The 18,616-nt window shown below is 35.4% G+C and overlaps 1 protein-coding gene across 5 annotated transcripts in view; it reads left to right on the top strand.

Moving 5' to 3' along the window:
• The window catches only part of LOC105443780 (fibrillin-1), a 70,300-nt gene that overhangs the window by 49,281 nt on the left and 2,403 nt on the right, over positions 1–18,616 (top strand). For 3 of the 5 annotated variants that reach the window (XM_030989024.1, XM_030989026.1, XM_030989025.1), the window contains 20 exons: positions 1,445–1,570; positions 2,658–2,783; positions 3,587–3,712; positions 4,462–4,563; positions 5,049–5,162; positions 5,434–5,559; positions 6,081–6,206; positions 7,017–7,118; positions 7,602–7,715; positions 7,987–8,112; positions 8,634–8,759; positions 9,535–9,636; positions 10,108–10,221; positions 10,685–10,807; positions 11,587–11,732; positions 12,653–12,881; positions 13,832–13,933; positions 14,170–14,308; positions 14,814–14,961; positions 17,245–17,298. In XM_030989024.1, coding sequence (XP_030844884.1) covers positions 1,445–1,570; positions 2,658–2,783; positions 3,587–3,712; positions 4,462–4,563; positions 5,049–5,162; positions 5,434–5,559; positions 6,081–6,206; positions 7,017–7,118; positions 7,602–7,715; positions 7,987–8,112; positions 8,634–8,759; positions 9,535–9,636; positions 10,108–10,221; positions 10,685–10,807; positions 11,587–11,732; positions 12,653–12,881; positions 13,832–13,933; positions 14,170–14,308; positions 14,814–14,961; positions 17,245–17,298 — 2,471 coding nt within the window. The remainder of the gene's footprint in view (positions 1–1,444; positions 1,571–2,657; positions 2,784–3,586; positions 3,713–4,461; positions 4,564–5,048; positions 5,163–5,433; positions 5,560–6,080; positions 6,207–7,016; positions 7,119–7,601; positions 7,716–7,986; positions 8,113–8,633; positions 8,760–9,534; positions 9,637–10,107; positions 10,222–10,684; positions 10,808–11,586; positions 11,733–12,652; positions 12,882–13,831; positions 13,934–14,169; positions 14,309–14,813; positions 14,962–17,244; positions 17,299–18,616) is intronic. The other 2 variants (XM_030989027.1, XM_030989028.1) reach the window with 2 other exon arrangements.

Below are 18,616 nucleotides of genomic sequence, written 5' to 3'. Positions count from 1 at the left end.
CCACCGTACGCCCGACGTATGGTTTGCCTGGAACCGCTCCACGGCATGGCTATACGGCAAACCTAGGAATGAATAGTTTATAACTATGACCTATAACCCTACGGCGACCCATACGGCCTGTAAAAGATAGGAAACGCCTATGGCTGCCATATCCTAGCCGTAGATCATACATGACTGAGGCATCATCAAAGGCAACATGAATGAAAATCAATACCTACCGTGTTTCTATAGAAAGCCATCGGACATATTTTTCTCTCTGCATCTAGGCTCTTTCAAAAGTAGCACATTTGAAATAGGATATTGCCTCACAGAAATAGCCCCTGAATACAAATTTACATCATAAAAAATGAAAAAATTGATGATCTTGAAGATAATTATACCTTCCCAATAAAAGAAAAAAAACATATTTGTAATTTCGTCCACAAATCTGATTGAAATTACAGATGTCAACAGTAGCATTATATTGGGCCATCTTGTGTTAAGTATTCGTTGTAATGCCTTTGCTAAAAAAACAGTGTTATTATGTTTTATCTGGTTGTCCGTTCATCCGTACATACGTCCATATGTCCCCTTCTCGTGATCAAGAACCGATTGATGTACATGTATTACCGTCAAACTTAGGTCATGTATCTTACAGAGCTAATGAAATGATTAGATTTTCGTGTCACAAGGTCAAAGGTCACAGTGCTTATTATGTATGCAAAAATAGCTTGTGATCTCGTTATTTCAAGACCTGTTCGATGGATTACCACCGAACTTGGGTCATGCATGTATCTTGTAAAGCCAATGAACTGATTAGATTTTGGGTCACAAGTTCAAAGGTCACAGGGCTCATTATGTTTGCAAAAAATAGCTCCTGATCATGTTATCTCGAGAACCATTTGAAGGATTAACACCAAACTTGGTGAACTGATTAGATTTGGGGATCATGAGGTCAAAGGTCATGGGGCTCATTATGTATGCAAAACTAGCTTGTGAACCCATTGTCAATACTGACGGATGGATTACTATCGAAGTCTGGACAGAGCCAATGAACTGATTAGATATTAAAGCCATAAGGTCAAGGTTTAAAGGGTCATAAATGTATATGAAAAATAACTTATAATCATGATATTCTGAGAACGTGTTGCTACTTATTTGTTTTGTAAACTTGCTCTATGGCAGAGGCATCATTTTTAACTGCATACAGTCGAACATCCATCTGGTAGGTAACAGGCACAAAAGGATGAATTAATGTCTGTTAATATACACATACTTCAGTTTTACTTTAATCACTATTATTAGTTTCCTATTGTATTCAATATTATCATTTTACTTACATCATTTTCATTAATAGTATTGTATTTAAATAATAGTGTTATTATTTGATCTCAATCATCTCTCAAGATCATAATACTAAAACAGCTAATTATGACATGTTTTTCTCGAAATTTTCCCTGATTAGACGTTAACGAGTGTGATGACGATTCCTCCCTGTGCGTCGACGGAACATGCAACAATATCATGGGGACGTATAGTTGTGACTGTAACAACGGTTATGAGAAGAGTATCAACGGAAAGGCTTGTAATGGTATTCTGATATTTCTTTATATGATTTTCAATTAGACAGCCACACTCTTTTTCATGAAAGAATACTGTGGTTTGAAACTCTCATTCAGAACGTCTCTACAGAAGAGTAAAAACAATATAGTATATACTGGCTAGTTGTCGATACTACCACTCAATGGGAGGGTTCATTACCCCCCCCCCCCCCTTAGAAATGCATTGATTACCATGCAACTGTGTCCAGCCTTCTTATCACTTTTGTTTTTAAGGTGTTGCATACATTTTTTAATCAAATTTGCAAAAACCTGACAACTTTTTGCAAGGTTATACAAATTTGTGTGATTGCCTGTTAACGCATGTTAGGCTGGATGATAGCTGTATCGGGATTATTTATACAAGGTAGGCCAACTTTGAACGAAGTGTCATTTTCCACATGTTTTTCTACAAAATACTGCTTTCATTAAAGTTTACTTTAAAGGTAATACAAAGTTTTGGGAAATTTTGAAAATCGGGTGGATAGTGATTCTTTAAAATGTTGATATATTTGGATGCCCCTGTGGATGTATTATAAGCACCAGAAAATTAAGCCCCTCAAACTCTTGTGTTTTCGAGAAAAATTGAATATAAAAATTTACCGGTGCTCCCGGTAAATTGTGATAAATTTCAAATAGGGCATACGGCCAAACAATGGTAGCTGCGACCATGAAAATCTCAGAAATTGTAGTTGTGATATATAATTTCCAAATGGGAATAGCCAACCGGTCGATTTTAGTCAAGAAACATTGTTTTATAGCTTAATTAATATCGTGACTTTGAGAGGGAGCTATACATCATACAGAGTTTATTATTTACAATTTCATAACTTAAGACTCGGTTTCAACCGCGACAACAATCACTGAATATTGTAGGATCGCATATGCTTCCAATATGTTCATTTGAACCAAATTCATGACCCCATACCAAAACTTTGTATTACCTTTAAATTGTATAATTACAACATGTATGTATTCATGGAATTTTTCTTTTCTATTGAGACCAATATTACTATGATAAAATGAAATGAAATGATCAATGGATTACTTCTTTTCTTCTGTTTTCTTTCCCATATTTAGATATCGATGAATGTGCAAACATTCCAAACCCATGTGGGAATGGAACCTGTAACAATATTGATGGGACTTATGGGTGTACCTGTGACACTGGATTTGAGGCCAACGAGAGCGGTACTGCCTGCAATGGTAAGATTGTTACCACTGGCAAACAGAAGGGCATGTGGGGGGAGTTTCACAAAACTTGTCATCAGTGACAAATAACAATTTTTGTTATAAGCTGCTGAAATCCTTGCTTGTGATTGGTTATCAGCAGATTTGTCACTGATTATTGTCATTTGTCATTGAAAAAAGGCTTTGTGAAACAGGTCCCAGTTCTTACCTTTATCACAAGGTTAATGTCTGTATGTCTGTCCAGTTAAAATGATATCTCAAGAACCACTTCAGAAATGAACTTCAAACTTGAAGATAGTTTGTATCACTACTGGAAGACGGTCTGAATAGATTATAGAGTAACTAGGTCCAAGGTCATTAATGAAATTCCTGGTATTTGCCTCGTTATAGCGATATCGCGATCTAGAACCACTAGAGATTTAAGGCACAAACTTGGTGATATTATGTATTACCCTATAAAGACAATCTAATTGAATTTCCAGTTTATAGGTCAAAGGTTACAAAGTTCAATTTCAACATTTTAGATATAGCCTTTTTGCAATTAAACAAAAAAAGGACCACAGGAGATACGAGGCTTAAACTTATGAAGATGATCTGATCAGATTATTGGTTCAAAAGTCATAGCAGTCAGTTCATGAATTTACAGGTTTTAGCCTTGCTATTGCGATATCTCAAGAACCATAGGAGATGGGCTTTTTGTTTTTAGTGTGATATTTCATGGATAAATCCAGCCATATCCTATACTCTTAGAGCGGATGCATATAGGAGACCGGAGGCATTTGTGTTCTTTTTTTAATGTATTTTTGATTCTTTTCTAGACATCAATGAGTGTGCTGGTAATGCTAATCCCTGTGTTAATGGAGAATGCACTAATACCGATGGATCTTACATGTGCACCTGTGGCAGCGGCTTTAGATTAAGTGTGGATGGCAGTACATGTGACGGTATGTACATGTACCCGAAACTTCCACCTTTGAAAACATATAAAGAGAACGTATATGAGCTTTGTCTTTCATTTCATGTTGTTGTGGAAGAATATCATCAAAAACAATTCCCCTGAAAGGATGGCTTTCCAATTCCAAATGCCATATTCAAATTATGCCAAGAAATAAATAAAGGTTGTGGACCACACTTTTATGCCACACACTTGGGTATTTCTTAATGTCTGCTTTATCAGAATACTTTAAAGAATCCATCTCCTCAATTACCATTTCGGTGTTTTACTGAATATTGAACCCAACACCAATCTCAGTTAACATAAAAGAGTAAAGGCTTGTTCCGATATGAAGTAAACCACCGCCCAAATGTATAAAGGAATGGTAATGTCGTAACTGAGGTCCTGCCCATATTCCCTGAAGCACTGTGTTATAAAATACATAACTGTGACAGATAATACACAAGAATGCAAGAAGCACTGTGTTATAAGATACAGAAATGTGACAGATAATACAAAATGATGCTACTAGATTGGACATTACCAATATTCTGGCAATTAACATTGTAAACGTAGGCAGCGAATTTGTACAATTTTATGTTTACATATTGTGCATTACTCGTCATTTAAAAAGTAAGATATAAAGCTTTTCTCTCTCTGTCTCTCTCTGCTTTTTGGCACCAACCCCCAGTCAATGAATGTATCAGAGTATTATTAATGCATTAATCCAAATATTCTACAACTTTATTTTCTGTTTAGCCGAGTGTGGTGGAGTTGTTTGTCAGAATGGCGGAGCATGCGGGAGTACTAACCAGTGTGATTGTGCTAATACCGGTTTTACCGGTACTTTGTGCGAGAATAGTAAGTACCCCCCCCCCCCCCCTCTCCCCTGAAAAAAACATATATAGATATAAGTTTAGTTTTAATAATTATAAGAAATAAATAAAAATGACAAGTAAATGAATGAATCAATGAATAAAAAGGAAAAGTATTAAATAGATTAGAGATAATTTGTTGGTAAATATGTGCAAATGACAAATCAGGTATTTATTGTTACTGCAACATCTTAGGAAGCTTTGAAGCTATTTATACCAAACTTGGCCCAATCAACTGGCATATAAGGATTACTCTATTAAATATTCTTTAGGTATAAGAGGTATGAAAGGTCAAATTAGTTTTTACAAATGATGTAAGTTATTCCTGAACTGTCATACATTTACATTTGAAATACGACTTAATACTTAAATTTCCCTTTTATCTGCCCAAAAAGATTAATCTGTCAAAATGAAAATTATTTTCTCTTCACTTTAATCCCGATCATTGTCTTTGGAACTCAATTTGCACAGATATCGATGAATGTGATAGCAATCCTTGTATGAATGGAGGAAGTTGTGCTGATGAAGTTAAGTCTTTTACTTGTTCTTGTGCTGATGGCTATACTGGGACTCTGTGTGGAACAGGTAAGCTATAAGGTTGAATCATATTACATACCTACATACATGCACTTTTTATGTAGAGCAATTGATCCTTTCTAATCAGAAAATTAAAGATGAAGAGCAAATAAAATAATAAAAAGAAAGAAACATTATAAAGGTCATTTAAAGAGCAGGTATGAGATTGTGATTCCCATAACGATCTCTATTAACGGTGTGTGGTAGGGTATGATAAGTGTAGCCTTTAATAGAAATGATCAATGGATTACCGCTTTTCTGTTTTCTTTTCCATATTTAGACATCGATGAATGTGCAAACATTCCAAACCCATGTGGGAATGGAACCTGTAACAATATCGACGGGACTTATGAATGTACCTGTGACACTGGGTTTGAGGCCAACGAAAGTGGTACTGCCTGTGATGGTAAGATTTTCACCAGAAACATAAACTAGGTTATCAGTTCTTACATATATCATAGATCATTAACAGTACTGCATGTAATGGCCAGATTTTCACCAGAAGCTTCAACAACGGTATCAGTTCTTACGTTTGTCATAAATGATTAATAGTACTGGCTGTAATTGTAAGAGTAAGGTCTGCCCGTCTCTACATCTGCCCTGCTTTCTCATTAAAGCGATATATCAAGCTCCACTTTAGATATGAACCTTCAAACTTGAAGATAGTAAGTATCACCCTAGAAAATGATATGAATAAATTTTGGAGTAACTACATCAAAGTTCACAGAGGTCAATTCATGAATTTATAGGTTTTAGCCTTGCTATTTCGATATCTCAAGAACCACAATAGATAGGCTTTTTGTTTTCAGTGTGATATGTCGTGAATAAATCCATCCATTTCCTAAACTGAATTTAGGGCGGAGGCATAGAGAAGATGCTGTTGCATTTAGCTTGTTTTATTTTAATGTCTTTTTGTTTCTTTTCTAGACGTCGATGAGTGTGCTGGTGATGATAATCCCTGTGTTAATGGAGATTGCACTAATACCGATGGAACTTACATGTGCACCTGTGGCAGCGGCTTTAGATTAAGTGTGGATGGCAGTACATGTGATGGTATGTACATGTACCCAAAACTTCCACCTTTGAAAACATATGAAGAGAACGTATATGAGCTTTGTCTTTCATTTCATGTTGTTGTGGAAGAATATTATCAAAAATAATACCCCTGAAAGGATGGCTTTCCAATTCCAAATGCCCTCATATTCAAATTATGCCAAGAAATAAATCAAACTTGTGGACCACACTTTCATGCCACATACCTGTGTAGTTCCATATGCATTTTTCTATGTACAGTTTATGAAAATGAAACGCTATACCCCGGCTGTATCTTAATGTCTGCTTTATCAGAATACTTCAAAGAATCCATCTCCTCAAGTACCCTTTCGGTGTTTTACTGAATATTGAACCCAACACCAATCTCAGTTAACATAAAAGAGTAAAGGCTTGTTCCGATATGAAGTAAACCACCGCCCAAATGTATAAAGGAATGGTAATGTCGTAACTGAGGTCCTGCCCATATTCCCTGAAGCACTGTGTTATAAAATACACAAATGTGACAGATAATACACAAGAATGCAAGAAGCACTGTGTTATAAGATACAGAAATGTGACAGATAATACAAAATGATGCTACTAGATTGGACATTACCAATATTCTGGCAATTAACATTGTAAACGTAGGCAGCGAATTTGTACAATTTTATGTTTACATATTGTGCATTACTCGTCATTTAAAAAGTAAGATATAAAGCTTTTCTCTCTCTGTCTCTCTCTGCTTTTTGGCACCAACCCCCAGTCAATGAATGTATCAGAGTATTATTAATGCATTAATCCAAATATTCTACAACTTTATTTTCTGTTTAGCCGAGTGTGGTGGAGTTGTTTGTCAGAATGGCGGAGCATGCGGGAGTACTAACCAGTGTGATTGTGCTAATACCGGTTTTACCGGTACTTTGTGCGAGAATAGTAAGTACCCCCCCCCCCCCTCTCCCCTGAAAAAAAAATATATAGATATAAGTTTAGTTTTATTAATTATAAGAAATAAATAAAAATGACAAGTAAATGAATGAATCAATGAATAAAAAGGAAAAGTATTAAATAGATTAGAGATAATTTGTTGGTAAATATGTGCAAATGACAAATCAGGTATTTATTGTTACTGCAACATCTTAGGAAGCTTTGAAGCTATTTATACCAAACTTGGCCCAATCAACTGGCATATAAGGATTACTCTATTAAATATTCTTTAGGTATAAGAGGTATGAAAGGTCAAATTAGTTTTTACAAATGATGTAAGTTATTCCTGAACTGTCATACATTTACATTTGAAATACGACTTAATACTTAAATTTCCCTTTTATCTGCCCAAAAAGATTAATCTGTCAAAATGAAAATTATTTTCTCTTCACTTTAATCCCGATCATTGTCTTTGGAACTCAATTTGCACAGATATCGTTGAATGTGATAGCAATCCTTGTATGAATGGAGGAAGTTGTGCTGATGAAGTTAACTCTTTTACTTGTTCTTGTGCTGATGGCTATACTGGGACTCTGTGTGGAACAGGTAAGCTATAAGGTTGAATCATATTACATACCTACATACATGCACTTTTTATGTAGAGCAATTGATCCTTTCTAATCAGAAAATTAAAGATGAAGAGCAAATAAAATAATAAAAAGAAAGAAACATTATAAAGGTCATTTAAAGAGCAGGTATGAGATTGTGATTCCCATAACGATCTCTATTAACGGTGTGTGGTAGGGTATGATAAGTGTAGCCTTTAATAGAAATGATCAATGGATTACCGCTTTTCTGTTTTCTTTTCCATATTTAGACATCGATGAATGTGCAAACATTCCAAACCCATGTGGGAATGGAACCTGTAACAATATCGACGGGACTTATGAGTGTACCTGTGACAGTGGGTTTGAGGCCAACGATAGTGGTACTGCCTGTGATGGTAAGATTTTCACCAGAAACATAAACTAGGTTATCAGTTCTTACATATATCATAGATCATTAACAGTACTGCATGTAATGGCCAGATTTTCACCAGAAGCTTCAACAACGGTATCAGTTCTTACGTTTGTCATAAATGATTAATAGTACTGGCTGTAATTGTAAGAGTAAGGTCTGCCCGTCTCTACATCTGCCCTGCTTTCTCATTAAAGCGATATATCAAGCTCCACTTCAGATATGAACCTTCAAACTTGAAGATAGTAAGTATCACCCTAGAAAATGATATGAATAAATTTTGGAGTAACTACATCAAAGTTCACAGAGGTCAATTCATGAATTTATAGGTTTTAGCCTTGCTATTTCGATATCTCAAGAACCACAATAGATAGGCTTTTTGTTTTCAGTGTGATATGTCGTGAATAAATCCATCCATTTCCTAAACTGAATTTAGGGCGGAGGCATAGAGAAGATGCTGTTGCATTTAGCTTGTTTTATTTTAATGTCTTTTTGTTTCTTTTCTAGACGTCGATGAGTGTGCTGGTGATGATAATCCCTGTGTTAATGGAGATTGCACTAATACCGATGGAACTTACATGTGCACCTGTGGCAGCGGCTTTAGATTAAGTGTGGATGGCAGTACATGTGATGGTATGTACATGTACCCAAAACTTCCACCTTTGAAAACATATGAAGAGAACGTATATGAGCTTTGTCTTTCATTTCATGTTGTTGTGGAAGAATATTATCAAAAATAATTCCCCTGAAAGGATGGCTTTCCAATTCCAAATGCCCTCATATTCAAATTATGCCAAGAAATAAATCAAACTTGTGGACCACACTTTCATGCCACATACCTGTGTAGTTCCATATGCATTTTTCTATGTACAGTTTATGAAAATGAAACGCTATACCCCGGCTGTATCTTAATGTCTGCTTTATCAGAATACTTCAAAGAATCCATCTCCTCAAGTACCCTTTCGGTGTTTTACTGAATATTGAACCCAACACCCATCCCAATTAACATAAAAGAGTAAAGGCTTTTTCCGATATGAAGTAAACCACCGCCCAAATGTATAAAGGAATGGCAACGTCGTAACAGAGGTCCTGCCCATTTTCCCCGAAGCACTGTGTTAAAAGAAACAGAAATGTGACAGATAATACACAAGAATGCTACTAGATTGGACATTACCAATATTCTGGCAATTAATATTTTAGACGTAGGCAGCGAGAAATTGTACAGTTTTATGATTACATAGAGGACATTACTCATCATTTAAAAAAGTTTCTTCAACGTTTAACTTGTATCAGTAAGATATGAAGCTTCTCTCTCTCTGTATTTTGGCACCAACCCCCAGTCAATGAATGTATCAGAGTATTATTAATGCATTAATCCAAATATTCTACAACTTTATTTTCTGTTTAGCCGAGTGTGGTGGAGCTGTTTGTCAGAATGGCGGAGCATGCGGGAGTACTAACCAGTGTGATTGTGCTAATACCGGTTTTACCGGTACTTTGTGCGAGACTAGTAAGTACCCCCTCCCCTGAAAAAAATATATAAATATAAGTTTAGTTTTAATAATTATAAGAAATAAATAAAAATGACAAGTAAATGAATAAATCAATGAATAAAAAGGAAAAGTATTAAATAAATGAGAGATAATTTTATTGGTAAATATGTGCAAATGACAAAACAGGTATATATTGATACTGCAACATCTTAGGAAGCTGTAAAGCTATTTATACCAAACTTGGCCCAATCAACTGGCATATAAGGATTACTTTATTAAATATTCTTTAGGTGTAAGAGGTATGAAAGGTCAAATTATCTTTACAAATGATGTAAGTTATTCCTGAACTGTCGTACATTTACATTTGAAATACGACTTAATACTTAATTTTCTCTTTTATCTGCCCAAAAAGATTAATCTGTCAAAATGAAAATTATTTTCTCTTCACTTTAATCCCGATCATTGTCTTTGGAACTCAATTTGCACAGATATCGATGAATGTAATAGCAATCCTTGTACGAATGGAGGAAGTTGCGCTGATGAAGTTAACTCTTTTACTTGTTCTTGTGCTGATGGCTATACTGGGACTCTGTGTGGAACAGGTAAGCTATAAGGTTGAATTATATTACATACCTACATACAAGGACTTTTTATGTAGAGCAATTGCTCCTTTCTAATCAGAAAATTAAAGATGAAGAGCGAATAAAATAATAAAAAGAAAGAAACATTATAAAGGTCATTTAAAGAGCAGGTATGAGATTGTGATTCCCACAACGATCTCTATCAATGATGTGTGGTAGGGTATGATAAAAGTAGCCTCACTAATATTTTTTGCACAATGCAATCTCATGTCCAGAACTCAACCATTTCCATCATCGTCAATATCACCATCATTATTATTATTATTTGTTAAATTATTAATATAGTTGTTATCATTATCACTATAATTATTATTATCATTATTAGTATTGCTATCATATATTATCATTGTTTATATCATGATAATTATTATTAAAGATTATTCATCATATTGTTCCAAATTTTCATTTTACCACTTTGCTCTAGATGTTAATGAGTGTGAGCTTGATTCGAGTCTCTGTAATAATGGAAGATGTGTCAACTTGGATGGATCATACACTTGTATCTGCAATGCTGGATTCACATTAGTCAATGCAAATTCTTGCAATGGTATGTCTAAATATAAGTTTTTCTTTTTCAATAAGGAATAATATAGGTTTCTACCAACTTGGTAAAATTGAAATTACAGATAGATAATAACAAACAAATCAATATCAAGTTCGTTCAGTTTCATGCAAAATTTCATGAAGGAATAGTTCATCATCCAAATAGCATTTTTATATCCTTTTTTATGCCTCCGTTACAAAGTAGCCGGAGGCATTATGTTTTCGTAGTACGTCATAAAAATCTATTTTTAGAATTTCTCATTTTTTTTCTTCTTCATATTCAGAAAGAACATCAAAAATTATGTCCAAATGTCGAAAAAACAATTGAATATGTTAAGTATTGGCTGAGATATGACCATCTGAATAAATATACTCCCCATAGGAACTCTTTGTTATATGCTCTGACTCCTAATGGTTAGGAGCCAGAGCATATAACAGTGAGTTCCCATAGGACATATATTCATTCAGATGGTCATATCTCAGCCAATACTTAACATATTCAATTGGTTTTCGGGATTTGGACATTATTTTTTATGCTCTTTCGGAATATGAAGAAAAAATTGAGAAATTCTAAAAAACAGATTTCTGATGACGTCACACTTCACCACTCTATTGCATATATTGTACACTTTCCATCTGTAGTCTCCTTATGGAAACCTTGTTTCATGAGAATACAAAACCGAATGTATTCATGATTTTTCGCATGGAGGAAACGCAATGAAGTATCCATAAATATCTTGGCTTCATGCCAATGTCTTTGTTTCTTTGTTCATGTATATCCAGCTTTCCCAAGAGGTCTGTCCACTAGTCAAGTGACTGTGAAGATTACAGGACAAAGTCTGAATGGTCAAACCCTGACGTATACACCAGAATTAACCGATAGGTCATCGGCCAAATTCATCGAATATGAAGTTGCATTCTGTTACATTGTAAGTATGTCTTTCTTCACCAGTAAATGCGAGAAAATTGATGACAATTCTGTAGACTCAAATATGTACAAATGGTGCCTCTTCAGCACACATTATATATCACATTAAGATGTCCATACAAATTTCAGGTAGTGCAGTAGTCTACTGGAACTTTGTAATAAAGTGTTGGTTCCTCCTGAACAAATGCTACTTGTAGATCCTTGAAAAACAAGAGAGAATATACTTGTAGTCCTTTCTTTATGCCTCCGCCACTGAAGATGGTGCACAAGACATTGTTTTTATCGTCTTGCCAGTTCGTCCTCGGTTCATCCCATTTGAACAAAACTTGGATGAAATATGTACAAGTATGAGTATGAAAAGTTGAACTGACTATATTTTTGGTGTTAAAACTTGTAGGTCAAGTGTCACAGGCTCATAAATGTGTTTTCAAATACCAAAAATATATCTTGTTTACGCAATAACTTGAAAACACATTGTAGCAATTCACACCATACTTAGATGAAGTATGCATGAGCATTCAAGGATGAACTGATTGGATCTTGGGTGAGAGATGTCAAAAGTCAAAGGTCACATGGTCATGAAAGTGTTAAACTCACCAGAAAATATATCTTCACTGCAATAATGGGTTGATGTCAAAGTCAGAGGAACATTCATATAGACAGAGGCATATTGGAGAAGTAAGAGGAGACACTCTACTGCTATGGGTTATTAGTGCTGTATTTCTGATCATTTTGTTGTTTCCAGAACCTCATAGTTTACATCAATTTGTGTGCACTACATAATCACCCTGTATCTATTGATTTTTCAGTGCATGACTGGAACTGAACTTTATCTTTGAAAAAAAAAAAAATATTTACATGAACTACATATGTATACAAGCATACTCTGATTCTGGTTTTCTCTACTTTCTCATTTATCAGTTCAGCCAATATGTAAAGGAACAGTTAGGTTCTCAACTTGTTGATGCTAATTGCATAGTGCGGTCATTCAGCCAAGGTAGCGTAGTCGGTGACGTGCAAGTGCAACTTGCTGCTGAGAGCCAAAGTGTAGCAGATGGGCTTGCTGTGAGTTTATCTGCCTTATCTACCAACATTGATCAAAATTTATCAGCTAATGGTCAAACTCTGGTAGCATCTATATCGGCAGAAGGTAAGAGTAAAATCCAGGTTTTTTTCACCAGCCATTCTTCTCTTTAGACACCTTACAAGAGGATATTGTATTTCACATACAAAATATTAGCTTTATAGTTCTCAAAACAAATAATTTTGTTGATTGTGACTGGGTATCTTGAAATGAGTTCACTTGTCTGCAATGTATAAAAAGCCACTTCGCAAATGACAGGCAATGCCAGAGGACACAATCGACAGGTCAATTTCAGATACTTTTTGTATCAGAAATTAGTATAGCCTTGCAACTGTTAAACATTTGTGATTTTTATTTGATGGTCCTTAATTATTTGCGATATCATATATCTAGGATTAATTGGTAATCAACTCTCTATCACTAAGGACTGGAGTGAGTATTTGATGCAACCAAGCGATAAGATGTTGTGTTCAAGATGCACTCTAACATACAGCAAATAGTGTTTGTTTTTCAAATGTGTTTGAGACAAATAAATGTACTAGGCTTCAAATTATGATATATTTGAGTGACTTGCATTTGAACCTATTGTTATGTCATCATGCAATATTGAATCAAAGATGGTTATGTATCAATATCAAGGCAAGAAAAGGCATGGTGCTGGTGCACATGGCGTTTAACATTGTCAAATTCATGGGATTTGACCCCTGTGCAGTCAACCGTGAAGAGATGCCCAACACAAATGGTACCAAAATAAGCTGGAAGAATGACGCCACTTATTATATTCCATACTTATAGTTCTATGAATTAGACAATTTCAAAAATTGTACACATATAGCTGTCGAAGCACATGTAGTATTCAGTAGACTGTATTATTATTATCATTTGTTCATATTAGAGTAGTTTTATGGAGTTCTTGTGTTTTCTACTGTCTATACCTTGTCAATAAATAACGACAAAATAAGTTGGTCAGTTATCAGAAGTAATTTGAATCATTCCTATATCTTTGAAATGAACAGTTCAGTGCGATCAATCAAATTGCCAGAACGGCGGGGAATGTACTTCTTCTGGACAGCCTTGTAATTGCCCAGCTGGTTTTACAGGAGACCTTTGCCAGAATGGTAAGTTGTGTAATTAGTCATTTTTATTGTGTTTATGCTCCCTCTCACTCATCTCCCTAGGCATACACGTTTATATATATATATATATATATGATTTTATATACAGTTTCACAAGAAATGGATGTGAGAGTACTCTCTTTTCTTTTCACAGTCACAACTGATTTTGCGTTCATGTACATGTATATTTGTCTGGTCTTGTTTTTCCTAATCGCATATCTGATACATTTATTTTGCAGCTTCCCAAGGATTGTCGAATGGAGCCATCATTGGTATTGCTCTCGGAGTTTTTGGTTTCGTTCTCGTCCTCATAACCTGTGTCTGCTGTGTTTTCGTACAAGGTGTTAGACAAAATCAAGCAACAAAACTGATGCTCGCGTGAGTATTACAATAAATTTACAAAGAAAAAAGCTCAAGCTATTACTGACCACATCTATGATTTCAGTATATATGATGACTTTACTTGCAAGATGATAGCTCTAGACTTGAATCGGATAAAAAAAAAAACATTAAATGGTAGTTTTATGTTGACAATTTCATGATGGCAATGCCTTAAAGTATGGGATCTATATATGTATTTTTGACTCGCCTTAGATGTATCTAGAGGTGCCTTGCCAAGTGATATTTAACTCTTCTTGACATTTTGTATCTATCTATCAATCCACTGCCTATGTGTAAATACCGTACCTCTATCGACCTGTCTACATTTATGTATATAATTATAAGCCTTTATCTTAGAGATGCAGTGAACCACTTGATTGGCCCATCACAGTTCTCAGTGATGGTCTTCTGTCTCGGCACATTTTGTAAATTTGGTGATGCTATTTCTCACAATGTTTACACTGATGAAAAACAAAATATAACAATGTTGTTGTTTTTTCAGTGAACAACGGTATGACAATCCAAGTAGACAAAATAGAGGCTTCTACGGAAACGAATCTTTCAATGGTTCTGATGAGTACAACTCCCTTGAAGGACGCCGGTATGCTGTTGGTCAAGCATTGGATCGACTGCGCCGAACTGATGTACAGGTAGAAACAGTTTCCTTTCAATGTGTTTAACGCTTTATATACCGAGAGAGGTGAACAAAAAGAGTGGAATCAAGCCACTTTCACTTGACCCCATGCTACAAGCCAACGAAACGTTATGCGCTAATTTGCAACTGTTCACCAGGTGATGAGATAAAAGAGCGCATGAAATTTCAGGATTTAGAATTTTTACATCCGAAAATGGTATCCCAGCAACTGTTGGCTGTCCTTTTCAATGATTTCTCATCAATTGTTGAATGTGTAATGAGTAGAACAAGCGAACACAAACTTGTGTAATTTCATCCTTTTTATGCCTCCGTTACGAAGTAGCCGGAGGCATTGGGTGGTATTCCGGTAGCGCGTACAAAGTTAGCGCGTACTTAGTTAGTTCACACTTCTATGGAGTGCCTGTTGCAAACTAATTTACCCTGTACAGATTATTTTAATCCTTCAATGAAAAGTGTTCAAAAAATTAATTTTGCAATGAAATGGGAAGAAAAAGATAATATGAGTATGAACTGAATTTCAACAAAGTTTTTGGTAGATTATCTTTGTCATGAATATTGAAGGAGGAAGATGAAACCTAGCATTCCATAGAAGTGTGAACTAAAATTCTTGTTTAGTCTGGACTTTCGGCTTAACTTATGAGAATACCACCCATTATGTTTTCGGGTTGTCCGTCCGTCTGTACGTACGTCCGTCCGTACGTCCGTCCGTACGTCCCGTTCTCGTGATCGCATTATCTGAAGAACCGATTGATGGATTCCTGCCAAACTTTGGTCATGTATGTATCTTGCAGAGCCGATAAACTGATTAGATTTTGGGGTCACGAGGTCAAAGGTCAAAGGTCACAGAGCTCATTATGTATGCAAAAACAGCTCGTGATCGCGTTATCTGAAGAACCGATTGATGGATTCCTGCCAAACTTAGGTCATGTATGTATCTTGCAGAGCCGATGAACTGATTAAATTTTGGGGTCATGAGGTCAAGGTCAAAGGTCATGCGGCTCATTATGCATGCAAAAATAGCTTGTGATCGCATTATCATTAGAACAGATTGATGGATTCCTCCCAAACTTAGATCATGTATGTATCTTGCAGAGCCAATGAACTGAGTAGATTGTTGGGTCATGAGGTCAAAGGTCAAAGGTCATGGGCTCATTATGTATGCAAAAATAGCTTGTGAACGCATTCTCATTAGAACTGACAGATGGATTACTATTTAACTTGGGACATCTTGCAGAGCCAATGAACTGAGTAGATGCTAGGGTCATGTGGTCAAAGATCAAAGGGTCATATATGTATATGAGAAATTGCTTGTAATCACAATATTCTGAGAACCTGTTAATGGATTACAATTGAACTTGAATTTAAACAATTTCTTCTGCTTTGGTTTGTAAAATTGCTCTATGACGGAGGCATCATTTCGACTGCGCGCAGTCGAAGTTCCATCTAGTTTCGACTGCAAAAAATACAAAAAACACGCATTAGCAAACTTAATAATTATATTGTCGAAGATTGTAAATCATGGATTAAATAATGAGTGGGACATTAAAACATGCACAAAGTAACGCATTATCCTGAAATATTGAGTTTTTGTCAGGATCTAATTTTTCTTTTACCAAATCTGGCACACAAATTATAGGAAGGGCTTGAAACAAAACAAAATTCTTTATGCAACATATACAATGAATTTGACCCCTTCGCAGCAAGGGTTATCAAAATGACGATAAATATTGAAAACAAAACAACCCTCGTCATCGAAAATCATCAAGGCATGGATGGGTAATGTGCACCCCCCCCCCCCATCCCGTACATAGCCTCCAGGACCTATACCACTGCTTGAAATATCCACGTAAATATAAAATTAGTATCAGTAAGGAATTTTATTTCAGCTGTACAATGAATGATCACATTGAATAGACCATTTTACTTACTCGTTCAACTTATACATGTTTCTTCTCCCCCATTAGCAGTCATTCCATTCACCTGCTAATAATTGCATCTCTATGAATGAGATCCACTTTGCTTATATTATTTCGTGCTATGTTGGACAATCCTCTGGCAAGTTTTTGAGTAGTCAAGAAAAACATTATTTAAAAAGTATGCATACAATTGTTAAACAGGTCTAGTGAATTTTTTTATTTTTTTTATTGTTCAAAATACAACTAGATTCTTGATTATCTGTTTTTAATCAGTATACTTATCGATTTAATGATTTTATAGATTATGTTTTGAAAGAAAAAGAAATTATCAAGTCTTTTATTATTGTTTGTCTTCCCAACAGCATCATGGAGATCGCAATTTCAGGACTCCCTATGTGGTAGATGGGAGTGAAACGGTATGTAGAAGATTATTTGCATTTGACAATGCTCTGCATTCGTAGTGTCATTTATCAGGAGAGTTTGGCCAATCATATTTGAGTTTGGCACAGATTTGCAAATACTGCTATGATAGGCAGACACTGAACAAAAATACACCATGTTCTGACCAACTGAAATCAAGTTGATCAAACTCTTGTGTTTATGGCTCTGAGTACTTGTAATACGGTATGCCACCTATCAGATGTCATGGGCCAATTTACAACTTGTGGGCTAGACATAAAATCTGAGCTCTCTCGGCGGCGTTGTTGCGTGGCCTTTTCACCCACTGTTTGTGGACATTTGATGCATACAGAGTCATCGAATGAAGAACTTTGGAACGTGTCAACTCCTTTCTCCCAAGAACTATACAAGATTGGCAAAAGTTACCCCTTTAAATTGGTGGGAAAGTTAATCTGCCCTTTCAAAATTCTTTATATGTATTATTTAATGTTAATTTAAGTAATGATAACGATGTTGGTTTATAATAGGGCTTGATACATTGGCAATGTCTCTAAGCACTTTATTGTTATAGTATTACCATTGGTCATTGGATTTAGGCTTGCCTGCACCCAATGCATGCAAATGTAGGCACATCCTCCTGAGGTGCCAACAGCCCAGCCAAGTGCTATTTTATAGAAAACCACAATGCTAAGCAAACTGCACTGACTTTCGCATCATAAATACCTTGGTAGAGATTAGTAAATGTGGATTAATTCCAGTCAAAGGACATTATTGCTTGGCTTGGATTAAAAGTCAAGTGAATTGACCACTATACCATGACACCTCCACTTTGACCGTCTTAGGAAAAGGACCCATTCCCAGTCTTAATATACTGGAATTACTTTTAATTAATTAATAAGTTATTTTACAATGCTTGTCATGTCACATTTGTGTCTTTTCTCTAACCCCTCATTTATTATTTCTATTTTAGAGTGCTCTGATCACCAGAAAATAGATTATTTTATATGTTACTAGTTCCATGTTGTATCACTTGATTCCAAATATGAGCTTTAGAGATATTACTTTAAATATTTTAACTTAAATTATTTTAACACTCTCAATTGATATACAAGAAATTTGTGAGTAGACTATGGAGTATGCAGTGCACCCTCAGCACTCGCTTCTAATAGGGCTCACACGGAACCAAAGTCCAACTTGGGTTCCACGTGCACTGTTTTATATCCTTACCTTTTAACCGTGAATCCATTAGATGCCTGGTTAAATGTTGAAGTTTAATTTATTAATTCTAGCAATACATAACTTATTTGTGTTAAGTGATTGGTATACTTTAATACC

This window comes from Strongylocentrotus purpuratus, unplaced genomic scaffold (assembly GCF_000002235.5).
Source record: "Strongylocentrotus purpuratus isolate Spur 01 unplaced genomic scaffold, Spur_5.0 spur5_scaffold_18, whole genome shotgun sequence".
NCBI lineage: Eukaryota > Metazoa > Echinodermata > Echinoidea > Camarodonta > Strongylocentrotidae > Strongylocentrotus > Strongylocentrotus purpuratus.
The sequence above is the reverse complement of the archived record's forward strand: the minus strand, read 5'-3'. Positions and strand labels throughout refer to the sequence as shown.